The 24,780-nt window shown below is 43.6% G+C and overlaps 1 protein-coding gene and 1 pseudogene across 1 annotated transcript in view; both read left to right on the top strand.

The window, feature by feature from the left end:
* LOC140543650 (disks large homolog 5-like) overlaps window positions 1-17,647 on the top strand; it is a 48,591-nt pseudogene extending 30,944 nt beyond the window's left edge.
* A 2,243-nt stretch (window positions 17,648-19,890) lies between these two features.
* Window positions 19,891-24,780, top strand: part of LOC140544385 (calcium-activated potassium channel subunit alpha-1-like) — a 70,753-nt gene continuing 65,863 nt past the window's right edge. The window contains exon 1 of the mRNA XM_072667909.1: window positions 19,891-20,629. Within this exon, the coding sequence (XP_072524010.1) occupies window positions 20,405-20,629 (225 nt within the window). The 5' untranslated portion in view covers window positions 19,891-20,404. The remainder of the gene's footprint in view (window positions 20,630-24,780) is intronic.

Genomic DNA, 24,780 nt, shown 5'->3' with positions numbered 1-24,780 from the left:
TGTACCCGTCTGCTCCGTCTCGTACCGTTACCCGCATCCGTCTGCTCCGTCTCGTACCGTTACCCGCGCCCGTCTGCTCCGTCTCGTACCGTTACCCGCGCCCGTCTGCTCATTTTTACCTGTACCCGCCTGCTCCGTCTCGTACCGTTACCCGCATCCGTCTGCTCCGTCTCGTACCGTTACCCGCGCCCGTCTGCTCCGTCTCGTACCGTTACCCGCATCCGTCTGCTCAATTTTACCTGTACCCGTCTGCTCCGTCTCGTCCCGTTACCCGTGCTAGTCTTCTTGGCCTTGTCCTGTTACCCGCTTATCTGCTCACTTCCACCCTGTTACCCGCTCCCGTCACTCTGCTTGTCTTTTAAGTCTCACTCCGTTTCAAATGTTGTCTTTTTTTTTTGCAGGATTGTCTCAGTATCGGACTGAACGCATTAAAATCCCCTCCACACCTCGCTACACCCGCTCTGCTCAGGGTTCAGACAGAGGTATGAACCACACACACACACACACACACACACACACACCCCAACACCCGAATGCGTGCTTTACGGCTCTAGTAGATTTGTATTTTATAAAAAAGTAAATGTGAACTATTATCTGCTACAAGGAAACACTGAATTCCATATCTGGGTGTTTAGCGCGTTCAGCCCGTCCCTGAATCTACCACACACCCAGGGCAGGGCGTTGAGCTCCTTAAGGCGTGTAAGCTGCTGGTTAGTGCAGTGAAAATCTGCTTCTCGCTCTGGAAGAACTGAGCAACCGTGATGCTCTGAAGATCAGCTGGTCTGAAGATCAGCTGGTCTGAAGATCAGCTGGTTTGATAGACTCTCAGGTTTAGAGACAGCGGGGTGCTCAGTCCTGTTGCTGGAGATCCATCACCCTGCAGAGTCTAGCTTAGTTTCCACCCTAATCTCCTGATGCTCTTCCACTGCTGCGGTGCCATCCACGGCCCGCTGCATCTGTGAGGCCAAGATCCCTCAACTTGGAGTCTCTTCAGTGCTGAGTGACTCGTGACTTCAGAATGGCTACTGCTCCCGCTGGAATGTGGAGCTGGAGTCAGGAGTCAGGAGTCAGGACACTGCCTTTTTCTCCCTCCCTTTCAGGTTCTCAGTCTGAGGGCAGCAGTCCAAGTCTCGTGACTCCGCCCCTTTCTCCTCTTAGTTTGGACGCCGCCTCCTTCACCAGCAGCCAATCGCACGTCTCTCTCTCCACTCAGCCCCGGCTGTCTGTCAGCCCTGCACCAATTGGAGACCGGCGGAAGGACAGGTAGAGTCACAGGCAGTCATTGTTAAATTTGAACTCTCTCTCACTGCTTCTTCAGACGTGTGTGTGTGTGTGTGTGTGTGTGTGTGTGTGTGTGTGTGTGTGTGTGAGCGAAGATCCTGGCTTTTCCCCACTGTTCTAACTTGGGTAGAACTTTTTGCACTGCTTTGCTTGTAGTTACTGATTAGTGATCGCTGTATTTATTAACTACTAAAAATACATAATCATAAAAACATTCATCATAACTGCATTGATCACTGCAGCTCACACTAACTGATATCAGTATGAAGGAGGGAAGTCGAGGACCCGGCCGATGAAAGCATTATGCATACAGCCAATGCTGTTTTTTTGTGACTCAAAAGTCTGATATTAACAGATAAAATATTAGAGCATATTTGGTTTGGTAAAAGTATCTAAATAGGTATCTAAACTAAAATCTATAGATTAATTAGAAAAAAAAGTACAATATATACAAACATTAAATATGTAATATATATAAATATAGTATACCTATAGTCTATAGATTTATAAAAATATTAAAAATATTAAATGTATATAATGCTTAAAATATTAAAGAATAAATCTAGATTTCCTCAAATTCTATACTATTTAGATGTTATATAACATTATATATATATAATTTATTATATATAATCAATAGATTTTAATTATGCAGTTAAGATACCTTTACCAAACCAGGTGTTGATCTGAGGAGAACTCTAAATAATACTAGACTCCATGAGAGAGGAGAACTTTGGAGATGTTCTAATGATGAACACAGTGATGGAGAACCACCACCACTTTCTGCAGGAGTGAGATTATTAGTGTTTATTCTGATGTCAGTGTTTTACTGAGCAGATAAACTCCTACTGCCCAGATCAGCAGATTTACACTCTGGTCTAATTTTAAAATTCTGTAAATCATCTCTGGTTTTCGTTTGTCCACTTGATGTAAATATGGATCTAAATATGTTATTGGGTTTGTGTGATATATCAATATATCAAAGTTGGTGAAGTGTCAGCAGATCTGGACTGGACTAGACTGGACTGTCACCAATCTCACCAGTATTTTGTCCCTACTAACCCCCCCCCCTTCAAACTTCATTTGTTTGCTTAATATGAAGCTTCGGGGTGTATAGGTGGCCCTAAAATCAGAGCTGCTCCCAGATCAGATTATTCAAAACATGTTTTTTTTTTTTTTTTGTTTTTATAAAAGAATAAAACAATGAATTTAATAAAGTTTTCAGTACATTTAAAGAACCCCGGTCTAGACTCCAGAACCCTCTGTGGACTCTCCACCTGTCCTGGTGTCCTCCAGCCTGTCTGTGTTTCTCTCTCTCTCTCTCTGTCTCTCTCTCTCTCTGTCTGTCTCTCTCTCTCTCTCTCTCTGTCTCTCTCTCTGTCTCTCTCTCTGTCTCTCTCTCTGTCTCTCTCTGTCTCTCTCTCTGTCTCTCTCTGTCTCTCTCTCTCTCTGTCTCTCTCTCTCTCTCTCTCTCTCTGTCTCTCTCTCTCTCTCTCTCTCTCTCTCTCTCTCTCTCCTCTCCTGGCTCGTTCCTTCAGACCTCAGATCCGTAACAGGTCACACCTCAGACTTCCTCGAGCCTCTCGTCTGAGGTTCTCCTCTCTTCGGAACCTGAGGTTGGTTCTGCTGCACGGAGAACAGAAAAAGTCTGAACATGCACTCCTGCCTGTCTGCACAGAGTCACACCTGACCTCACTGTCCTGTTCTGTTTTTATTTAATTATTTAATTATTTATTTATGGATCTATTTGTTTTCTGATCATTTGTATCTAGAACCGACCCTTTCTCTGGTTCTTTGCCACTTAATCCTCCTCACTGCTTTTAAAAAAGGTCTGTAGGAGCCACAGAAGTCATGTATTGAGTGTTTACGGTGTTGTCTGGTGTGTAAACAGTGAGTGTGAGACTTTGGTTGGGGTGAAAAATTTACCACCCTGTTACTTTACCTCCGAATGAAACACTGTGGAAAAGGAAATAAGATTAGCTCTGCTCTGATTGGCTGATTTTCAGCACCACAACGACTCACAAGAGCCATATAGCATAGCCTAGCTTAGTTTTGTTTTTAGCACTGTAGCTGTAACTGTTGCTGTCCTCCCAGCTGGGGTTAGCTTCTAGCCTAGCAGCCACTTGGCACTTGCTTGCTTCACCAGCGTTCCTGCGCCAAGAGGGTGCTAAACAGTTGCTAGGCTAAAAGCTAAACGCATCCAGGTACCTTGGCAGAGATACCCCCAGTGACCCTTTCTCTGATCAGTGCTTCAGCTATTTGGCTAGCGTTAGCTTTTAGCCTTTTTAGCCTCGCTTCCATATTCTCACGCTTCCGAAGTAGCTGCGGTGTTTAGCTGTTGGCTTTCTCTAGTGGGCGGGATTTATGGGAATGTTGGGGGTGTAAATATGAGGTCAAGACTATGATGTAACAGTTGTGGAGTTTTGGAATCAGACGGTTTTCCATTTATTCCGTTATAAACACAGTCTTGACATTATTTTAAGCGAGAAATGAAAGTTTTGAAATAGAAATATTTTAAATGTGCATGTCCAAAGTTATCTTGTTTGTTTGTTTGTTTGTTTGTTGTTTCCGTGCCTTTATTCCAGTTTTAAAAGTGTTTTCTATGTTTATTAACTCTCAGCACTGATGGATGTGACACAGGTACAGCCCGACTGCATGTGGTGATAATGGTCTGTGTGTATCTTCCCTCCCTGATAGGCCGTATATCGAGGAGCCACGTAGTGTCACCATTCCCAAAGGGGCGGAGCCATTGGGCATTTCCATCGTGGGTGGAGAAAATGGTGGGATTTTTGTTTCCAAGGTTACAGGAGGCAGCATTGCTCAGCGCCACCACCTGGAGTTCGGAGATCAGCTACTGGAGGTGCGACAACTTGTATCTGCAGACCAAAACTGTACACCCGTGTAGCTCTACTCCTTACACCTGTGTAGCCCCATACCATACACCCGCGTAGCTCTACACCGTACACCCGCGTTGTTCTACTCCGTACACCCGCGTTGTTCTACTCCGTACACCCGCGTAGCTCTACACCGTACACCCGCGTTGCTCTACACCGTACACCCGCGTAGCTCAACTCCTTACATTTGTGTATCAGCCCCATACACCTATACATTAGCACCTTTTCATTGTAGAGTTCTGTGCTGTGTAGGAAAATACACCTGTAAACGGAGCAGTATTCAGTACCCGTGTGTGTGTGTTTGTGTATATTTATGTGTGTGTGTGTGTGTGTGTGTGTGTGTGTGTGTGTGTGTTCAATCTCATCACTGTCTCTTTGTTTCTCTGTCTTTAGGTTAACGGCATTAATCTGAGGAATGCTACAGAGCAGCAGGCTCGCCTCATAATTGGTCAGCAGTGTGACACCATCACTATACTGGCCCAGTACAACCCACACATGTACCAGCCGGGGAACCACTCCCGCAGCAGGTACACACATGCACACACTAGTGTTGTGACAGTACTGACTTTTTATGACTGATATGATACAGTACTTAGAAACATCAAACTTTCAGTACCAAAGGCATAGTGATATTTTTTTGTTTTTAAATAAACAAAACATGCAAAATATGAATATTAATGAATAATGAATTGTAATTTAGTAATTTGTCATTTGTAATTTAGGCCTATTAACATTCAGCGCCTCCATGTTCTTTATTACAGAGGTAGACTGTAGTCCAGAATTATCTGTACATGCACACAATCTATACGTTTAAAACACCTGAATGCTGACAGTTGAAGAGGTTACTGTAAAGGTGTTGTGATACACATGGGACATGAGACAATCGTGTAAGTAACAGAAATGCGAGGGGCTGCTCAGTGTGCTCATCACATCACACCAAATAAATGCCACCAGGGGTGAAAGTGGCAAGTTAAAACTCCCTCAAACTGAGAGCAAGAAACCTTGAGAGTAACCCATTCTCCTCTGGTCAACACAGGATAGCACAACAGATACGTAGAAATAGCACAGCTATGTGCTCAGGCACGAATCAAACCGCTCAAGGATCCAGAGCAGAAGACGGAAGAGTAGGAATAGGGCAAAAAACTAAAGGGGTTTGAAAGATTGTGGCAGAAGATTGGCAAGTTAACACTGCAAGAGAGCTTGGACCGAAGGGTAGGCAGGCAGCAGCACCCAACCATGCATAGACTCATAGACTCACACCAGCAGTGAGCAGATGGCAGGGGGCAGCTCGGGAAATGGGGAGAGAGGAGAAAGGAGACTATGAAGAAAGGGTTTAATCTAGATTTTGAAGACTGAGGGTGTGTCTGAGTCCCGAACAGTAACAGGAAGTATATTTCAGAGTTGGGGAGCTTTTTTTTTTTTAATTTATTTTCTTTTATATATGAGAGAAAGCTCTTTCCCCTGAGGAACTGCCAGTGGGCCAGCATTTTGCAAACAAAGTGTATGGTTGTAGAGTTTAAGAAGTTTCTCAAGATACTGCGTTGTAGGGCTGGGCGATATGGTAAAAATACTATATCGGGATATTTAAATACCTATTTAGCGATACACAATATTTATCACGATATTGATAAATATCACAGACTAAAAATATCAGTAGCAGCAGATTCTTATAAACTACTATCAGATCCTCTCCTGTACTGAATACAGTGATTTCTACTCAACATCTGCTGCTCTTCATCTAATGAACCCTTCAGTCTAATCACACTGTTAGTAATGAAACCTGCAGCTGATCAGTGTTTATTAAGCACTAACAGTCTCCTCTATATGATTAACACCCTTTCCACAATCTCCTGCTTCTCTTCTCTGGGTTGGAGTTAATGGTGTTGTTGATGCTGGTTCAGCTCCGGGACTACTTTACTGTAGATCACTCCTCTCACTCTGGAGCTGCAGTGTTTTACCTGTGGTGGCTCAACATCACAATATGCTGTTTTACCGTCAGTCCTTGTGTATCTACTCACCTTCCCAGACTCCTCTGCTAGCTCACGTAAGCACTCCAGACAGTCGGGACAAAGCCTGATTGCTGCTTTTCGATTAACTGTTTCCTTAGCTCCAGGATGGAGTCGGTAAGTTCCTGCTCTACACCTGTTGGCAGTGGTGCCGGAACACCCGACGCTCGCTCTACCATCGACACACTCAGCGAACAGGACGAGGGGACCATGACGCCTCCGTCCAAAAACACCACGCCCGCCACCAGCCCCTGCAGCTCAGTCCGGTACCGTACACCACCAGTACACTGTACAGCCTTGGCCTACAATAGCAGTGCAGTAGTTCTCAAAACCACACTTTGTATTCCAGTGCTCTAGGTGGCGCTGCATGCCACAGCACACACCAGAGGGCTTCAGCCATTCTCAGCTGCTTTAACGTATTGAGGTTTTCACATATGTCCGTGTTAGAGGCGAATCAGGGGCCACTAGGAGTCCTGTTTGGTTGTAATGCTTGTGTTCTGCTCTTTGTGATTGGTCAGGGGCTGGAGCGAGGGCGGGAGGCAGGTGGAGCCGAGGCAGGTGACCGTGAGGAAAGGTCATGTTGATCTGGGAGTGAAGATCTGTGGAGGAAACCTGACGGGCATCTATGTGGAGAGTCTGGAGGAGAAGAGCCCTGCAGGAGGCGCTGATGGTCTGCAGCCTGGAGATTTCATACTGGAGGTAAAGAGGCTGATGAATCTGATTCACACTGTAGAGACATGATGCATCTGATTCATAGTAGAATACGTGATTCATAATGGAGACTGTAAATGATTCATACTGGAGATATAGAGATATACATGATTCATACTGGAGACAAAAAAATGTAAATGATTCATACTGGAGATAAAGGGATATAAATGATTCACATTGGAGGCACAGCAATATGAACGATTCACACTGGAGGCACAGAAATGTAAACAATTCATACTCGAGACAAAGAGATATAAATGATTCATACTGGAGACAAAAAAATGTAAATAATTCATACTGGTGATAAAGGGATATAAATGATTCACACTGGAGGCACAGAAATGTAAAAGATTCGTACTGGGGAAAAAGAGATATAAATAATTCACACTGGAGATAAAGATATATAAACGATTCACACTGGAGATAAAGATATATAAACGATTCACACTGGAGATAAAGATATATAAACGATTCACACTGGAGGTAAATGGATAATAATAAATGTTTGATTACATCTGATCGACTCAATTATGGAGATTTTGGAAAATCGGTGAGTGCCGTGCTGGATATTAAAGCTGCGCTGTGTTCGGTCAGTTCTGCTCAGTGAGTCTGAGGAGTAAGACCGTGGAGGAGGCGTATGTGGAGATGCTAAAGCCTGCAGAGACGGTCACTCTCCGAGTACAGAGCCGCCCCGAGGACTGGAGACGCATCAGAAACGCACCTGGGGACGGTTTCTACGTCAGGTACCTGCTGCTGCTGCGCTGTGTGGGGGTGTGGACCAGTCGAGAGTTTGTGTTTCAGAATAATAGGGACCACAGCGAACCTGTGAAATAGTGTATAAGAGCATATATAAGGAACATAGTCAGTAGTACAATATAGCCTGATCTGAACTGTCTGAGAATTTAAAGCCTAATTTTAACCTCTGAACACTTCAGAGCTCATCACACACTAAGGAGTATTTCTCAGTAACTACAGGGACTTCTGTACAGACTGGTGGGGCTGCTCTCTGGTAATAGAAGACTGGACTGAGGCCTTTTAAGGGTTTTTTAAAGTCTTTAAATCAGAATATATTGAACAAAAAAACAGAGTCGTGTGTCCAAACTTTTGACTGTTCTTCTTTTTTTGTTTAGGGTTATATTATAATATGCATATTTAACAGCAGAGTATTGTGTTGAGTAAGAATACTGACTGATCCCGCAGAGCGCTGTACGATCGCGTGGGCGAGTCGGAGCAGGAGCTCAGCTTTAAGAAGGATGACATCCTCTACATTGACGACACTCTGCCCAGCGGAAACTTTGGCTACTGGCTGGCGTGGCAGCTGGACGAGACTGCCCAGAAACTTGCACGAGGACAAGTTCCCAGCAAGTTCATGTAAGTGTGAAACTACCGCCACCATGTTTGGAAGCTGTACTTTAGCCTGGCTAGCTCTCAATGTGAGCTGTTGGTGAATCTACCTCCACCATGTTTGGAGGCTGTACTTTAGCCTGGTTAGCTCTCAATGTGAGCTGTTGGTGAATCTACCTCCACCATGTTTGGAGGCTGTACTTTAGCCTGGTTAGCTCTCAATGTGAGCTGTTGGTGAAACTACCTCCACCATGTTTGGAGGCTGTGCTTTAGCCTGGCTAGCTCTCACAGTAAGATGAAGTTGATCTGCTCTTATAACACTGTGCTCTATAACACTGTGTGTGTGTGTGTAGGATGGATCAGGAGTTCCCTCGGCGCTGCAGTGTAACTGAAGGGAAAGACGATGGTAAAACGGTCTCAGCCGCAGCTCGACGCTCCTTCTTCAGACGGAAGCTCAAACACAAGCGCAGCGGCTCCCGAGACGGAAAAGACGCTCCGGCTCCGGACTCCATCAGTACAGACTCTATAACCTACACTGAGGGTAAGCGGCGACCACACACACTCACACACACACGCGTCGAGTACTTTGGTAGAAAAATTCGTTTATCTAAACTTTACTGCAGTAATTCTTTATTTTTCAGACTTTTTTCTTCTACTTCTCACATTTTCCCCCAATTATCTGAACTTTCTCCTCCTTACATTGTAAAAACAGCCTCGTTCCTCCTATTTCATTTCCCTTTGTTTTCATTCCGGCTCGTCATCAATAAAAACCCTCTCCAGATAAATCTCTCCATCCGGAAAGTGTGAGTCTGATCCTGATTGGATGAGAAGTATAAACACACACCATTTTGACTCCCTATTGGTTTATAAGAGATCCATCACACCTGCACACGTCCCGTCACTCTCCAGCAGCTCACAGCAGACGTCTGTAGTCTAGTATGAAGACTGTGTCCGTGGCAGAGACTCAAGAGAGCTGCAGTGAAACGTCCCGACTGAGCCCCACATTTACATTCCAATAAAGCTTATTGATCACACGCCTCTGAAGTCTGACTTTCTGCAGCTTTACAGAACTTCTAGACAACGACTCCTCATATTTTCCTCCATGAAGCTCATGTTGATGCTCAGTAGAGCACAGAGACGCTCCTTTAATAGAGCTGATATTACTGAAATGCTTCATTTTCAATGGGCAGATCCTTGGATTTTTCTTCACCTCTCTCACTATTCTCCTGGCCAGCACAGGTGTCACTTTTGGCTTCCGACCACATCTTCTGAGATTTTCCACAGTGCGGAACTTCTTGTATTTTTTAATAATACTTTGCACTGTAGCCACTGGAACTTGAAAACATTTTGATATGGCTTTATAGCCCTTTCCTTTGGAATGGTATAGAACTTTGGATTTTCCCATATACTGTGACAGTTTTCAAAGGGTATGAATAATTTTGGACATGCCACTTTTTGTTCAAATGTGTATAAAAGCTGAGAAATATTTTTTCCCACAATGATGCCTCTTGTACATCATCGTGTTATCTCCTGGGAGATGCCTGTGTCATTTCAAGGCAAAAATATAACTTCTGGTTAAATAAAAGTAAATTTAAGTCAAACTTTGCCAGGGGTATGAATACTTTCGGGCATGACTGTATATATATATATATAGCTAGACTATATGTTTGGCACAGGGTTATACACAAGCTATAGTTTGTAGGTCATGTACGTACACATTATTTATTGTTTTATTGTATTTATCTTCTTCTTTTAATGATTCTCTGTTTGTCTTGAGTATCCTCTGCTGGAATTCTCCAATCTTCCTTCAGGAATTCATTAAGTCTAACCCTGCATGCTCCCGTCAGACAGGCCTAAAGGCAAGGAGTCCCAAAATGTTTGAGGATCTTTGTGTTTGTGTTTGTGTTTGTGTTTGTGTTTGTGTGTGTGTGTGTGTGTGTGTGTGTGTGTGTATAGAATGTCTGAATCTAGCCTATCAGCGAGTGCAGAAGGTGGAGTCGGCCAATCGCAGGCCGGTGCTGGTTCTGGGGCCGCTGGTGGAGCCAATCAAAGACATGCTGGTCAGAGAGGCTCCTGGGAAATACTGCCGCTGCCTTCTGGGTAAAACCATTTATCTGTCTCCACCTTTCACTAATCACTCAACAACCAATCAAAACTGAACACAACGTAGCATCAGTTTCCAATTTATCAGATATTAGTCGATCAGCTGTTCAGACTCCGTGATCAGAGGCATAGCTGTTAGAGCCCATCTCCAGCTTTTTCCAGAGGTCTAATAATAATAATAATAATAATAATAATAATAATGTATGACTTTAGATGCAGTGACTGTTTAAAGGGTTCCGATTATCACCAGCGTTACCTGTATAAGCACAGGATCCTCAGTATCTTCAGTACATAGGGAGTGTGGTCATTCATGTGTGTGTGTGTGTGTGTGTGTGTGTGTGTGTGTGTGTGTGTGTGTGTGTGTGTGTGTGTGTGTGTGTTTAGAGGTGATGAAGGCATCTCAGCAAGCGATTGAGCGTGGAGTGAAGGACTGCCTCTTCATTGACTACAAACGCAGGAGTGGACACTTTGACGTCACCACTGTGGCCTCCATTAAAGAAATCATTGAGAAGGTTTGTGGCTTTGTGGCTATGGCCAAATATATGTGGACACTCCTTCTAATAAATTCATTCAGCTACTTAGGGCTAGAGGGGTATAAAGCCCCCAGCATTGAGGAGCTGTGGAGCAGTGGAAGAACTGTGTTCTCTGGAATGATGGTGGAGGAGCTCCATCCAGTACTTCTGAATAGGATGAGTTGGGGACCTTATGTACCCGGCCCCGGTCCACCCACTTACTTAAACCCACCCACCCACTTAGGTCCAGTCACTAACCCACCCACTCTCTCGGACCAACCCATTTAGACCCAGCCACTCACAGCCCCTCACTTAGACCCACCCATTTACTCACTTGACCTCACCCACTCACTGAGTCATGTATTTTTAAGAATATTCTCCACAAGGGGATGCTGTTGGTACAGAAGTAACATTTTTACCAATGTCTCTCTCTCTCTCTCTCTCTCTCTCTCTCTCTCTCTCTCTCTCTCTCTCTCTCTCTCTCTCTCTTAGGATTGTCACTGTTTGATTGACATCGCTCCTCATGCCATCGAGAGACTCCACACTGTTAGCATTTACCCCATCGTCATCTTCATTCGCTACAAAAATGCAAAGCAGATCAAGTAAGTCTCCACAGCGTCAGCCTTTCTCCTCTCCTATCACACCTGTGTGTGTGTGTGTGTGTGTGTGTGTGTGTGTGTGTGTGTGTGTGGTATTGTAATACCTGCGGAGTGGATTAGAGAGTGATTAGTGTGTCCTCCTGCTGCCGACTGGGTTTATACTAATTAATTAAAGTGATCAGAACAATGGGGAGGTTAGGGGTGGCATTGTCCCACCTGGGCCGGCCTAAATCTCTTACTTTCCTGTGTGTGTGTGTGTGTGTGTGTGTGTGTGTGTGTGTGTGTGTGTGTGTGTGTGTGTGTGTGTAGGGAGCAGAAGGATCCCGTCTATCTGCGGGATAAAGTGTCTCAGAAACATTCCAAGGAGCAGTTTGAGGCGGCTCAGAAAATGGAGCAGGAATACAGCAAATATTTCACAGGTATTGAATCCCTATCAGCACGAACACACACACACACACACACACACACACACACACACAAGGATTTAACGCAAGGCACACCCCCCCACCCCATATTAAGTTTGCCGCTTTAGTTTTACATTGGATACGATACAGCAGTACGATTCAGTCCCATACAGTTCAGTATAATTCTCTACAGTCCTGCAACAAAACTTGATTCAGCGATACAGTACGAATCAGCAATCTGATACACTAAGATTCGATACAGTACGAATCAGCAATCTGATACACTAAGATTCGATACAGTACGAATCAGCAATCTGATACACTAAGATTTGATACAGTACGAATCAGCAATCTGATACACCAAGATTCGATACAGTACGAATCAGCAATGTGATACACCAAGATTCGATACAGTACGAATCAGCAATGTGATTCATTATTATTCAGCAATACGATACAATACAATTCAGTGATGCGATTCAGTACAGTTCAGTAATACGATCGGATTCAGCGATTCAGCGTTAGGATACAGTATGAGTGAGCAATACATTACAGTTCAGCAATGTGATGCACTGCTATTCAGCTATACATGACAATACAATACAATATGGTTCAGTGATATAATACGATTCAGCGATGCAATTCAATACAATTTAGTAATACAGTACGATACAATGCGATTCAGTGATACATTATGATCAGCAATGCGATCCTATACAATACTAAACGATTCAGCAATACAGTTCAGTACAATTCATCGATACGATACAGTACGAGTCAGCAATATATTACGATTCAGCAATGTGATACATTACAATACAATACGATTCAGCAATACAATTCAGCGGTATGATGCGGTACCAGTCAGCAGTACAATATGATTCAGTGATGTGATGCACTAAAATTCAGCAATCTGTTTCAATACAATTCAGTTATACAATACAATATAGTGCGATTTCATGCGATTCAGCAATGCAGTGCTAAACGATACAGTACGATTCATAGTTACAATGCAGTACGAGTCAGCAATACATTACGATTCAGCAATGTGATATACTGCTGTTCATCTATACATTTCAATACAATACGGTTCAGTGATGCAATATGATTCAGCAATACGATACAATACAATTCAGTGAGGATGCACTAAGATTCAGCAATGCAATTCAAGTCGGCTATTCATTACAATACAGTACGATTCAGCAGTACGATGCTATATGATACAATACGATTCAGTGATACACTACAATTCAGCTATACATTACAATACAGTAGGATTCAGCGATGCGATTCAGTACAATTCAGCTATACATTACATCGCTACAGCAATACTGTACAGAATGAATCCGTGATACTATAAACTACGATTCAGCGATATGATTCAGTGATATTTTACAATACGATTCAGTAACAGTATGTTTCAGCTATACAGTACAGTTCAGTGATGCAATACAGTACGATTCAGTGATACGGTATTGAGCAATACAGCTTAAAGATATGATCAATTCTGTATATAATGTACAGCGAAACAGATTGATACGATATAGAGAAAAATACAACAGTACAATTAAATAAATACATAAAGCGGTGCGGTCGGAGTGCAGTATGATGCAGTGTATTTCAGGGTTTGATTATTATTATTATTATTATAATATTCCTATTATTAACACGGTCATGTCACACTTGCTCCATGATGTCCTTCTAACATTGCTGCTGTTGTTATTGCAGGTGTGGTGCAGGGTGGGCCTCTGTCCTCTATCTGCACTCAGGTGATGGCCATCGTGGAGCAGGAGCAAAACAAACCCCTGTGGCTTCCGGACGCCTCTGCGTGAAACTACACCTCCCATAGTGCTCTGCTCCAGCTCTCACTATCTCAAATCACTACAGCACTTTGCTGCGACGGCACAGCAATGCAAACACTCCTGTATCATCACGGTTACAGCAGCAGCTCAACTAAGTAGGCTAACGTAGCTAATAATGAATGTGGTTCAATCTGCACCAGCATAATGCTAATTGGAAGACAGTCCGTGCCATTCACTGTTAGCGACATTAGCATTGTTGGTTCCACACGCGCACTTTCTTTAGGGGGAGAGGTAAAGCATGAAGACTAGTGAGAGTGAGTAGCAGCACACTACGTCCACATCTACTACATCTGCAGTTCGTACTGTGGTAACGTTGACTAAGGACTGCTCTGATTTCTCTTTTATCTTGTTTTTCTTTGTTTGTTTGTTTATTTTCAGTTTTTTTTATTTTGCTTTGTTAATATAGCCAAGATTAGCGGACAGTAGAGATGCTGTACTGGACATGTTTACAGACGCTATATTTATGAACCTGTTATGCTTTTACTTGAATGTTTATTTTCCCCCTTTACAACTTCACTTGCTTCCTCAGGACGGCGTCCCACATCGTGCTCAGTGTGCGGCATATATTTGGGTCGCATCCCAAATCCCAGCACATTACTGGCGAGTTTTTAGGCTGCGTTTCAAAATCGTACCCTGTTCACAGCGGAGTTTGGGTTGAGTCCCAAATCCGATTTGAGGCACAGCTTTTCCAGTGCGTGTTTGGGTCGCATCCCAAATCCCAGTGTGTTATTATCGAGTGTTTAGGGCTGCGTTCCAAAATCAAAATCACCCTGTTCACAGCAAGAGTTTGGGTTGAGTCCCAATTCCGAACCCAGATAATGGTGAATGTTTGGGTTGCGATTTGGGATGCAGCTTCTCCAGGTGCAGGGTTTGGGTCGCATCCCAAATCACGCTTAGTTCATGATTGGCCGTGTCACAAACTGCACCAGGTTCGTAGTTGTTTGCAAATGTTTGGGCCACATCCTTGATTGCACCATGGAGAATGTTTGGGCTGCGTTCTAAAATTGCACACTGTTCACGGCAAGAGTTCGGGTTGAGTCTCAAATCCGATTTGGGGCACAGCTTTTCCAGTGCATGGGTCGCATTCCAAATCCCAGCTTGTTATTGGCGAGTGTTTGGGCTGCGCTCCAAAATCGCACCCTGTTCACGGTTGAGTCCCAAATCTGAACCTAGATAACGGTGAATGTTTGGGTTGCGATTTGGAACGCAGTGCTTCTCCAGTGCATGTTTGATCCAGTTCCAGGTGCAGGGATTGGGTCGCATCCCAAATCGTGCTTAGTTCATGATTGGCCATTCTGATTGCACCATGGCAGATGGTTGGGTTGTGTCCCAAATGGCGGCAGATGGTTGTGCCATGTTCCAAACAAACCATTTATGGTAGCTGTTTGGGTTGTGTCCCAAATCGCTCCCAGTTCACGTTCTGTTTCATGCCAAATCTTACCATTTTTATTGTAGCTGTTTGGACTGTGTCCCAAATCAGTCTCACCACACTTTAGTGTGATTTAAGGGCTCCATTTTTTTTTTTATTCAAGAAACACTTTGTAATTTTAACCCCATTCAGTACTTATAGCAATAATTTCTCATGAGATAAACAGACACAGATCCCTTCCTTCCCTCCCTCCCTTACACTACATGCAGTCGATCAGCCAAGACAAGCAAATATCCGACACCAAACATGCCTCGGCTGATCAGCTACACTTGGCTCACGGCGGGAATTTTGATTTATTGCCAAATGTTTTCTTTATACCTAAAAAAAAAAAAGAAGAAAAAAAAGACCCAATTTGTAGCAGTTAATTACTATTATTATAATTATTGTCTTTTACTTGTTGTCTTACTTTTTTTCTTATTTAATTGAATGATGTACGAGGAGCGTCCTGCTCTTCTCTGCTCTGTCCTGTTCATTCTTATTTTTTTATTTATACGTTTTATAATCTGAGTATTAGTCCGCTGTATCCGTAGCATGACTGGGTTTAGTAGTCGGTAACGTTCATCATCACTGGGCCAAACACTCCAGTGCTCTCCGTTGGCCTGCAGCTGGCGGGAGTCGGTTCTGCAGGTGTTCTTAACACTGATAACGATACGTTTGATTTTAGGTACTGTACAGTCAGTCAGAGGTACTTCAGTGAATGTTTAAACACACACACACACACACACACACACACACACTCAGACGCACTCAGCAGAACTGGTTTGGAGTGGAGTGGAGATGACCACTGCTGTTTCTGGTTCCTCTCAGGAGTGGCTGGAATCTGACTCTGGGTCAGTTGTTTAACTCCAGCCTGGTCTGCCAGGTCTGCAGCGAGCTCTCGATATCCACCGGCTGTGATTTTCACCCTTAATTTCGAGAAAAGCTAGGCTCTGTCCACTGAGTTTTAAGATTTTTGCAAAGAAACGTCTGGAATAAGTGACCAAATAACATGAATTTAAAACTCCAGCAGCTGCAGCAGTGAGTCACAGTTATTATTTAGCATCGCAAAATAAAAATTTGCATATTGTAGAATTAGTTACTTTGACAAATGTCAAATTTATTTGAGAATAATTCAATATTTTGTGATAAAGTTGAATTGATCATTTTTTAAGTAAATGATTTTTTGTACAAGATTTATGTTTTAAAAATAGTAGAGACACTAAAGAAACATTGAGATCCTGAGGCAATATTTGAGTTATAAAGTTATATCAAGACACTACGTTGCAATTGCGAGAAACCGTGAAAAGTTTCAGAAAATAAGTCAAATTTGTTTGAAATAATTCATTATTTTAAGAACAAATTTACATTTTGAGAAGTCAACAGTTTAAATAATCATTTTAAAAAGTCAATTTTAAAACATTTTGTTGAGAAATTAAAATTAAGTCAAAATTGAGATTTAAAATTAAGTCGATATTTAAAGAATAATAATGTCATTTTGTGATAACTTCAGATATTGACAAAATTGAATTAAAATATTTTACATTTTTAGTAAGTAAAAATTATAAAACATTTGACAAGTAATTTCAACACATTTTAAATGATTTAATACATTTAATTTTATTTCAAGGTAAAAATTGTCAGTAATTTGAGAAAATATTAGTATTTTGAGTAATTTAGACAGTAAGTACAGTAAGTCATTATTTTCACTGATTCACAATTTTAAAAAGTTGAACTTCTGAGAAACTAAATTCGAGGTATTGACTAAATTTAGTTAAAATACAAGAAAATAACATTTAAATTTTTAAACTTTTAGAAAGTAAAAATTGTAAGAAACATTTATCAAAATAAGCAATTTCAACACAAATTTGAAATTATTGATTTTTTTTACATTTTATATAATTTAGAAGTCAAAAATTTGAGAAAATTAAGTAATTATTTTGATTAATTTTAACAAAAACATTCTCAAAATATTAGTAAAAATTTTCAAGAAAAGTTTATTAAATTATATGAAAAGTCTTCACTGCTGTTTTAGAACCACTTGGTAGATCTTTCATGAGCAGAGGTTGTCCAGCACTGTCCAGCATCATGGTCATCGTTGCTATGGTGACACTGATGCAGATTTGTTTACAGTCACCATAGCAACGGTTGCCATGTCCATGGCTGTCGACACTTAAAGTCTCTATCGGCTTTATTGATTGTGCAATTACAGACGCAGCAGAGCGAGATCAGGCTGAGAGCAGGGCAGATGATGGAAGAGCAGCCAGACCCTCTGAGAGAGGCAGGGGAGGGAGGAGGGCTCCTGGTCTCCAGCTGGTCGGTCCTGTTGATGTTCTTGAGGGATCTTCTCCACTTCCACTCCAGATCACAGGTTGATAAAGGGATCTTCTCAGCAGACCGAGCTGTCCACATGTCAGTGGGGGAATCCCATACAGAACACTAGAGTTCAGTGTGTGTAGTTATGACTTCTTTTATAACCATACTGTTATTCCCTAACCAAAACCAACAAAACTAATTAAAAACTATAAAGAAAAAAATGAACAAAGGTTCTGATGTTTTTTTTTCTTCCTGTAATTTTAAAATGAAAAATATAACTACAGATATTAAGAAAATAAAATATGCCACACATTAAACCAGCACGTACTGTCCCGGTTCACTGAAGCTCATTACGCCTACCAGCCCACAAGACCTCTGAAGGTGTCCTGCTGTGGTTTCATTAGTTGTGAGGTGGGCGGGACCTCCATGAGCATCAGTGAGCCTTGGGCACTCATGACCCTGTTTTTAAATGAAAGAAAAAAGGTGTACTTATGTATACGTTATATTGACAAAAGTATTGGGACACCTGCTCATTCATTGTTCTGAAATTAAGGGTATTAAAAGAGCTGATGCAGCTTTTGTTGGAGTGACTGGCTCTACTGTCCAGAGAAGAAGACTTTCTACTAGATTTGGAAGTAGCACATTTCTATGAGGATTTGATTGCATTCAGCCATAAGAGCATTAGTGAGGTCAGGATGTTGGATGATCCATAGACAGAGACAGATAGAGCACTGTTGAGTCAGTGTTCTTGCTGGACACACACACACACACAATCTCTCTATTGGGACGAAAAGCTGTCAGTAATGTTCATCTTCATGCCCAGTTGACACCCCCCCCCCCCATGCCAAGCTGTAGGCTGGCACTGCCTCCTCATACCCCCCCCCCACTATCCCATCACCAAAACCTGTCCGATTGAGAACAAAGGCCCAGGCTTGGTCAGCTGGAGTAACTGTCTCTACTGTCCAGAGAAGAAGACTTTCTACTAGATTCGGAAGAAGCACATTGCTGTGAGGATTTGATTGTATTCAGCCATAAGAGCAGGAGGATGTTAGTGAGGTCAGGATGTTAGGTGGTCCTTAGACAGAGACAGATAGAGCACTGTTGAGTCAGTGTTCTTACTGGACACACACAATCTCTGTATCGGGACGAAAAGCACCCCCCACATGCCAAGATGTAGGCTGGCACTGCCTCCTCATACCCATCACCCACCCAACCACCCACACACCCACTATCCCATCACCACCACCTGTCCGATTGAGAACAATAGCCCAGCCTTGGTCAGCTGGAGTGACTGTCCCTACTGTCCAGAGAAGAAGACTTTCTACTAGACTTTGAAGTAGAGCATTGCTGTGAGGATTTGATTGCATTCAGACACAAGAGCATTAGTGAGGCCAGGATGTTGGATCATGCTCACCACCCCACCTCATCCCAAAAGTACTGGATGGAGCTCCACCACCATCATGCCACAGCTCCTCAATGCTGGGGGGCTTTATACCCCCCTCTATAAGCTCACTCACGGCATTATTAGGCAGCATGGTGCCCATAGGCTCATGTTTATTTATCTCCTCCAGAGTAGAGTCCTTAGCAGCAGGGACTAGACAGTCAGGCTGACTGAAGGCTGAGAACCTGCAATATAATTCTGCCCACCAGGGGTCACTGCAGCTCACCTGCCAGTTCATTATACATAACACTTAATGCTGTCAGACCTACATTCTCCTGTTTAATCCAGCGTGGACAGCAGCACTACAGCAGCAGCACTACAGATGTGCTCTAGTTATGCACAGATCAGCTACTCTGCTCTGATGGTGATTTCACTGCAGGGCAAATACTGCAAATAATAAAAAGATCATATAAGATGATTGACTTGTAGCTCAGCTCTACTGGTTCAGGGTCCGAACTCGTGAGAGAGTGGACCTGTTTGTTGCCAGATGCGACGGCCACAGCTGGGGCAGACAGAGGCTTTCTGAGGGAGGGAGGTGAAGAGGGAGGGAGGGAGGGGGAGGGACTCCCGTCTGTTTGGTTGCCTCCTCTGTCCTGGAGAGGTGGTGTAGCCATCCTGCTGTTGCTCAGCTCTGGACACGACAGGAAAGGAAAGGGAGAGAGAGGAGGGAGAGAGAGAGAGAGGAGAGAGAGGGGGCGTCGCTTACCCAGCTCACTTCCAACCTGTTGCAGACGACGATGGAGAAGACACGACGTCCTCTGGAGATGTTTAGGGGCTCGTTTCGAGGGCGAACCGTCGACTGGACGCGAGTAGAGCCGAGGAACCGACGACTGCGTAAAAGCGGTGCCAGAAGGAGGAGCCTCGGTTTGGGGGATTTGGATGTTGTTTGGAGGCCGCTCCGCCCTCCACCTGTAAGCTACCCCAGCTGGGGGGCGGAAAGTAGTGGTTGGAGCACAGGGGTTGGGTGGGCACAGGGTGAATGAGCTGGAGAAGGAAGAGGGCGCAGAGTGCTACACGCCAGCGCGTAAACGGTGGAGCTAAAGGCGCAGGGGCGCTAGGGCGCGTCACCGAGCGAGGGACACCGAACGAGAGCGCGCACTGCTGGGTCATTCGCGCCGGACACTTACACACACTGGGGAGAATGCACAGCTGATCGACGAGAGAGCAAGGTAGAGAGACATTCACATATACATACATAGAGAGATAGAGTACTGTTGGGTCACTGGACACACACACACTCACACACACTCTTTCTCTCTCTGGACGAATCTTCATGCCCAGCTGCTTCCCATGCCAGGCTGTAGGCTGTAAGCTGTAGGCTGGCACTGCCTCCCCATACTCTCCACCCACCGCCCACTACACCATCACTATCATCATCAACATCACCACCAGCAGTCCAGTTGGGGCTGTCCGATTAAGAACAACAATGGCCCAGCCCTGGTCAGCTGGAGCTGCAGCCTGGACACCCCAAAACACCCAGCTGAACTGACCATGGAGCGCGGAGAAGCTGTGGCCGCCAAGCCGTGATGACCAACCTGGTGTCCAGTGAGGTGTCCAGAAGTCCAGCCAGGATGGACGTGATCATCCCGTACTCTCCGGATGTGCCGTGTGACAGCAACGGGCAGCGCATGTGGTGGGCTTTCCTGGCCTCCTCCATGGTCACTTTCTTCGGTGGGCTGTTCATCATTCTTTTATGGAGGACCTTCAAGTACCTGTGGACCGTCTGCTGCCACTGCAGTGTCAAGAAGAAGGTAGGTGTGCTCCAGCCAGTGAAGGGAGGGGGAGGGGGAGGGGGAGGGGGGGGTGAGCACTTTGGGTGGAGGTGCTTGTAGGCCCATTTTTGAACCCCTGGGAAAGCTCACTGTGAGTTCGGGGTGAGGGCGAGGTTTGGGGTCGTGGACAGTAAAGTGGGACCTGAGGACCGAGTACAGCACTGCCATCTACTGGTCAGAGGTTTAAACACAACACAAAGTGAACCACTGTCTGCTACCAATCTTGACCGCTACACTATTTATTACATATCAATTAACCTTGGTCTTCTGGTACATTGAGGGTGACCCTAATTTCATTGTAGCCAAGATTTAAAAAAAAATAATAAATAATAATTAATCAGCTAATCATTAATTAAATCAGCTAAGAGCGAAGGAGGTAAACGAGCAAATTAAAAACATTAAAAAGAAAACAAATTTGTCCATAACTGATCATAAAAAATGGTCAAATTAAGGGTCTCACAGCCCTGGTGGTCTTCTCCGGCTGCTCTTTACCCACTCAGGCCTCCTCACACTCATCCCGGATGCTGCTGTGTGCTGTTGGCTTCTGTTGGCTTTGCAGCTTTAAGAAAGGCTGAACTGTCTGAATAGGGCTGCACTGATACCACCTTTCCCTTTCTGATACCGATACCAGATTTTCAAGTGTCTGCCGATGCTGAGTACCGATACGATACTAACTCAAATACTTAAATACTCGATACTCTGCTCTAAATCCTGATACTTATAGAGCTCCACTTGTTATAGGTTCTATATTTTTTATATTTTATCCAAAATAAGCTTGAAAGAACAGTTGAGTTGAGGAACGGTACATTAGAAAAGTTTCAGAGCAGAGTATCGAGTATTTAAGTATTTGAGTTAGTATCGGTACTCAGTATCAGCAGATACTTGAAAATCTGATATTCATAGAGATCCACTTTTTATAGGTTCTATATTTTTATATTTTATCCCAAATAAGATCTGATCAGCTTGAAAGAGCAGTTTACTGGTTGAGGAACATTAGAAAAGTTTCAGAGCTGAAATAATGAAAACGGCCACAGTGCAGAAACTCGAGCTTCACTGAACAGCTTTGGCTGCTGTTTAAATTCACATTTCAGAGCTTTAAAAACACCAGTTTAGAAACAGAAAGTGCAGCAATTTCACATCCAGGGTCTCGACTCTTCAGTGTTTCCTTTAAACAAGCTGCTGAAACTCAACCAAAAACAAACAGCACATGGAAACTGAGAGAGCTGAAAGTTCATTAAATGTCTTTCAGAATAAAGTTTGCAGACAAGAAATAAATAAATATAGGGGGCACCAGTGAGCTTCATGGTGGCAATTGAGTCAATTTTAAATAATAATCCTAAATATATAATTTTTCACAATTAAAAAAAATGCCTGATGTTTATTTTAGGCACAGGTTCTGCAGTTCTTCATAAAACCAAAAGTGGTCCCGTTAACGCACCCTTTAAAGATTTCTTTTTAGAGTAAATGCAGCTATTCTGCGTAAAGCAGTTTAGCCCCACCCACTCGCTCGTGATGTTATAAGGAGTGTTTCAGCCTGGGCTGCTTGTTTAATGAGCCAGTCAATCAAAACAGAGCTCGTATAAATAAATCCGTCTGAAAGAGACCCTAACGGAAGCTCGTTTCATTGTAAAGGATCAAATGAGCGTGTGAATGCTCTGTGCTGGAGTGCTAGACCACAGCGGTTACTGTGGGGAGGAATGATGTAAATACAGATTTGAGATCCAGTTCTCTGGAGGTCGTCTCCTCTGGGTCAGACGTTGCCTCTGCTCCTGACGGCGTTCGGGTTTATAGAGGAAATGTGATCATTCATTCTATTTCAGACTCGCTGCAGCACCGAAAACAAGGTGAAATGGTTTGGGTGATGTTTACTACAATTAGTTGCTATAGCGATGTGGCACAGTGCCGAAATGTTGCATTCCACTGGAAGATTGTTTCCATTATTTTAAGAAATAATATTTCAGACTACAAAATATTCCATTCCACTTTCAGACAGCTGCTAGGTGTTTGCTACGTGATTGCAATGGTGTCTTAGGTGGTTGCTATAAAGTTGCTAAGTGGTTGCTAGGTGGTTACTATAGTATTCACGATGGTTGCCATGGTGTTGCTAAGTGGTTTCTATATTATCCACAATGGTTGCTATGGTGTTGCTAAGTGATTGCTGGGTGGTTGCTATAGTATTCACAGTGGTTGCTATGGTGCTGCTAAGTAGTTGCTAGGTGGTTACTATAGTATTCATGATGGTTGCCATGGTGTTGCTAAGTGGTTGCAAGGTGGTTGCTATATTATCCACAATGGTTGCTGTGGTGTTGCTAAGTGGTTGCTGGGTGGTTGCTATAGTATTCACAGTGGTTGCTATGGTGCTGCTAAGTAGTTGCTAGATGGTTGCTATAATATCCACAATGGTTGCCATGGTGTTGCTAAGTGGTTGCTATGTGGTTGCTATAGTACCCACAATGGTTGCTATGGTGTTGCTAAATGGTTGCTATATTATTCACAATGGTTGCTATGGTGTTGCTAAGTGGTTGCTATATTATTCACAATGGTTACTATGGTGTTGCTAAGTGGTTGCTATATTATTCACAATGGTTACTATGGTGTTGCTAAAAGGATGCTAGATGTGTGCTGCAGTGTGGCAAGGTGATTGCTTTGGTATTTCAGGCATGTGCCATGATGTTGATTAGTGGTTGCTATGCAGTTGTTATTCCAGGTGGTTGCTCAGGTGTACTTGTATCATGACTACATTTGAAGGGTGGCAAAATGTTTGGACATATCAGTCAGAGAGTGAAGATCAGGTCGGTTCTTGAAGGTGATGAAGGTGATGAAGCAGGAAAAATGGGCAAGCGTAAAAACCTGAGACACTTTGACAAGAACCAGACTATGATGTTGTAGATAATGACTGGGTCAGAACATCTCCAGAACATCAGCAGGCAGGTCTTGTGTGGTGTTCCCGGTATGCGGTGGTCAGTACCTACCAAAAGTGCTCCAAGGAAGGACAACCGGTGAACCAGTGACAGGGTCATAGGGGCCCAAAGCTTGTCGATGTTCATGGAGGCCCCGCCCACCTCACAACTCATAGGACTTAAAGGATCTGCGGCTAATGTTGATCTTGGGGCCAGATCCCACAGCAGGACACCTTCAGCGGTCTTGTGAAGGTCAGAGACGCCTGGACTATCTTAGACAGGTGGTTTTAATGTTCTGGCTGATTGGTGTGGACCTCAGTGACTGGCTGTCAGTTTCGTTGAATGGCTGATAACTCTGGCTGGTTCTGTACGCAGCTTTTTGGAAATGAATGATTTTTTTTAATGTATCTTCAGCCCTCCTCCACCTCCTCCACCTTCTCCATCTAACTAATCGACTTCATCTGTTGCTCAGTTGGTCCAGTTGAGTAGTGACCGCCTGCTTGCTCTGTAAAAAGTTATGAAGGCTACCAAAACGAATAGCGTTGGCCCATTTCCAGCTCCTCATGCTCTCTACTCTGTAGCACTGTCTGCAGGGGTGGCTCATGGTCTTGCGGGGCCGAGTATCTGTGGAGGCCTCCAGCAGTAAGAGTGACCCACACCTTCAACAGGATCAAACTGAACAGTTCAATAAAGTGATCAACAGAGCCCTGAACAGCAGCTCCGCAGCAGCTCCCTGAAGCAGTCCTTCATTCCTGACCAGGTCATAATGCAGACACCACCTAGAGCATCCCTGCCCCTCTGAGACTGATGGATGGACGGACGGACAAATGACTAGAAAGTTGGATAGATTCATGGATTAATTAATGAATAGACAGACAGACAGACAGATAGATAGACAGATACATAGATAGATAGATAGACAGATAGATGGACAGACAGATAGATGGACAGACAGATAGATAGATGGACAGACAGACAGATAGATAGACAGACAGATAGATAGACAGACAGATAGATAGATAGACAGATAGACAGGTAGATAGATAGATAGATAGATAGATAGATAGATAGACAGATAGACAGGTAGATAGATAGATAGATAGATAGATAGACAGATAGATGGACAGACAGATAGATAGATGGACAGACAGACAGATAGATAGACAGACGGATAGAGATAGATAGATAGACAGACAGATAGATGGACAGACAGATAGATAGATAGGTAGA

The sequence above is a fragment of the Salminus brasiliensis genome, chromosome 22 (genome assembly GCF_030463535.1).
Source record: "Salminus brasiliensis chromosome 22, fSalBra1.hap2, whole genome shotgun sequence".
NCBI lineage: Eukaryota > Metazoa > Chordata > Actinopteri > Characiformes > Bryconidae > Salminus > Salminus brasiliensis.
The sequence above is the reverse complement of the archived record's forward strand: the minus strand, read 5'-3'. Positions and strand labels throughout refer to the sequence as shown.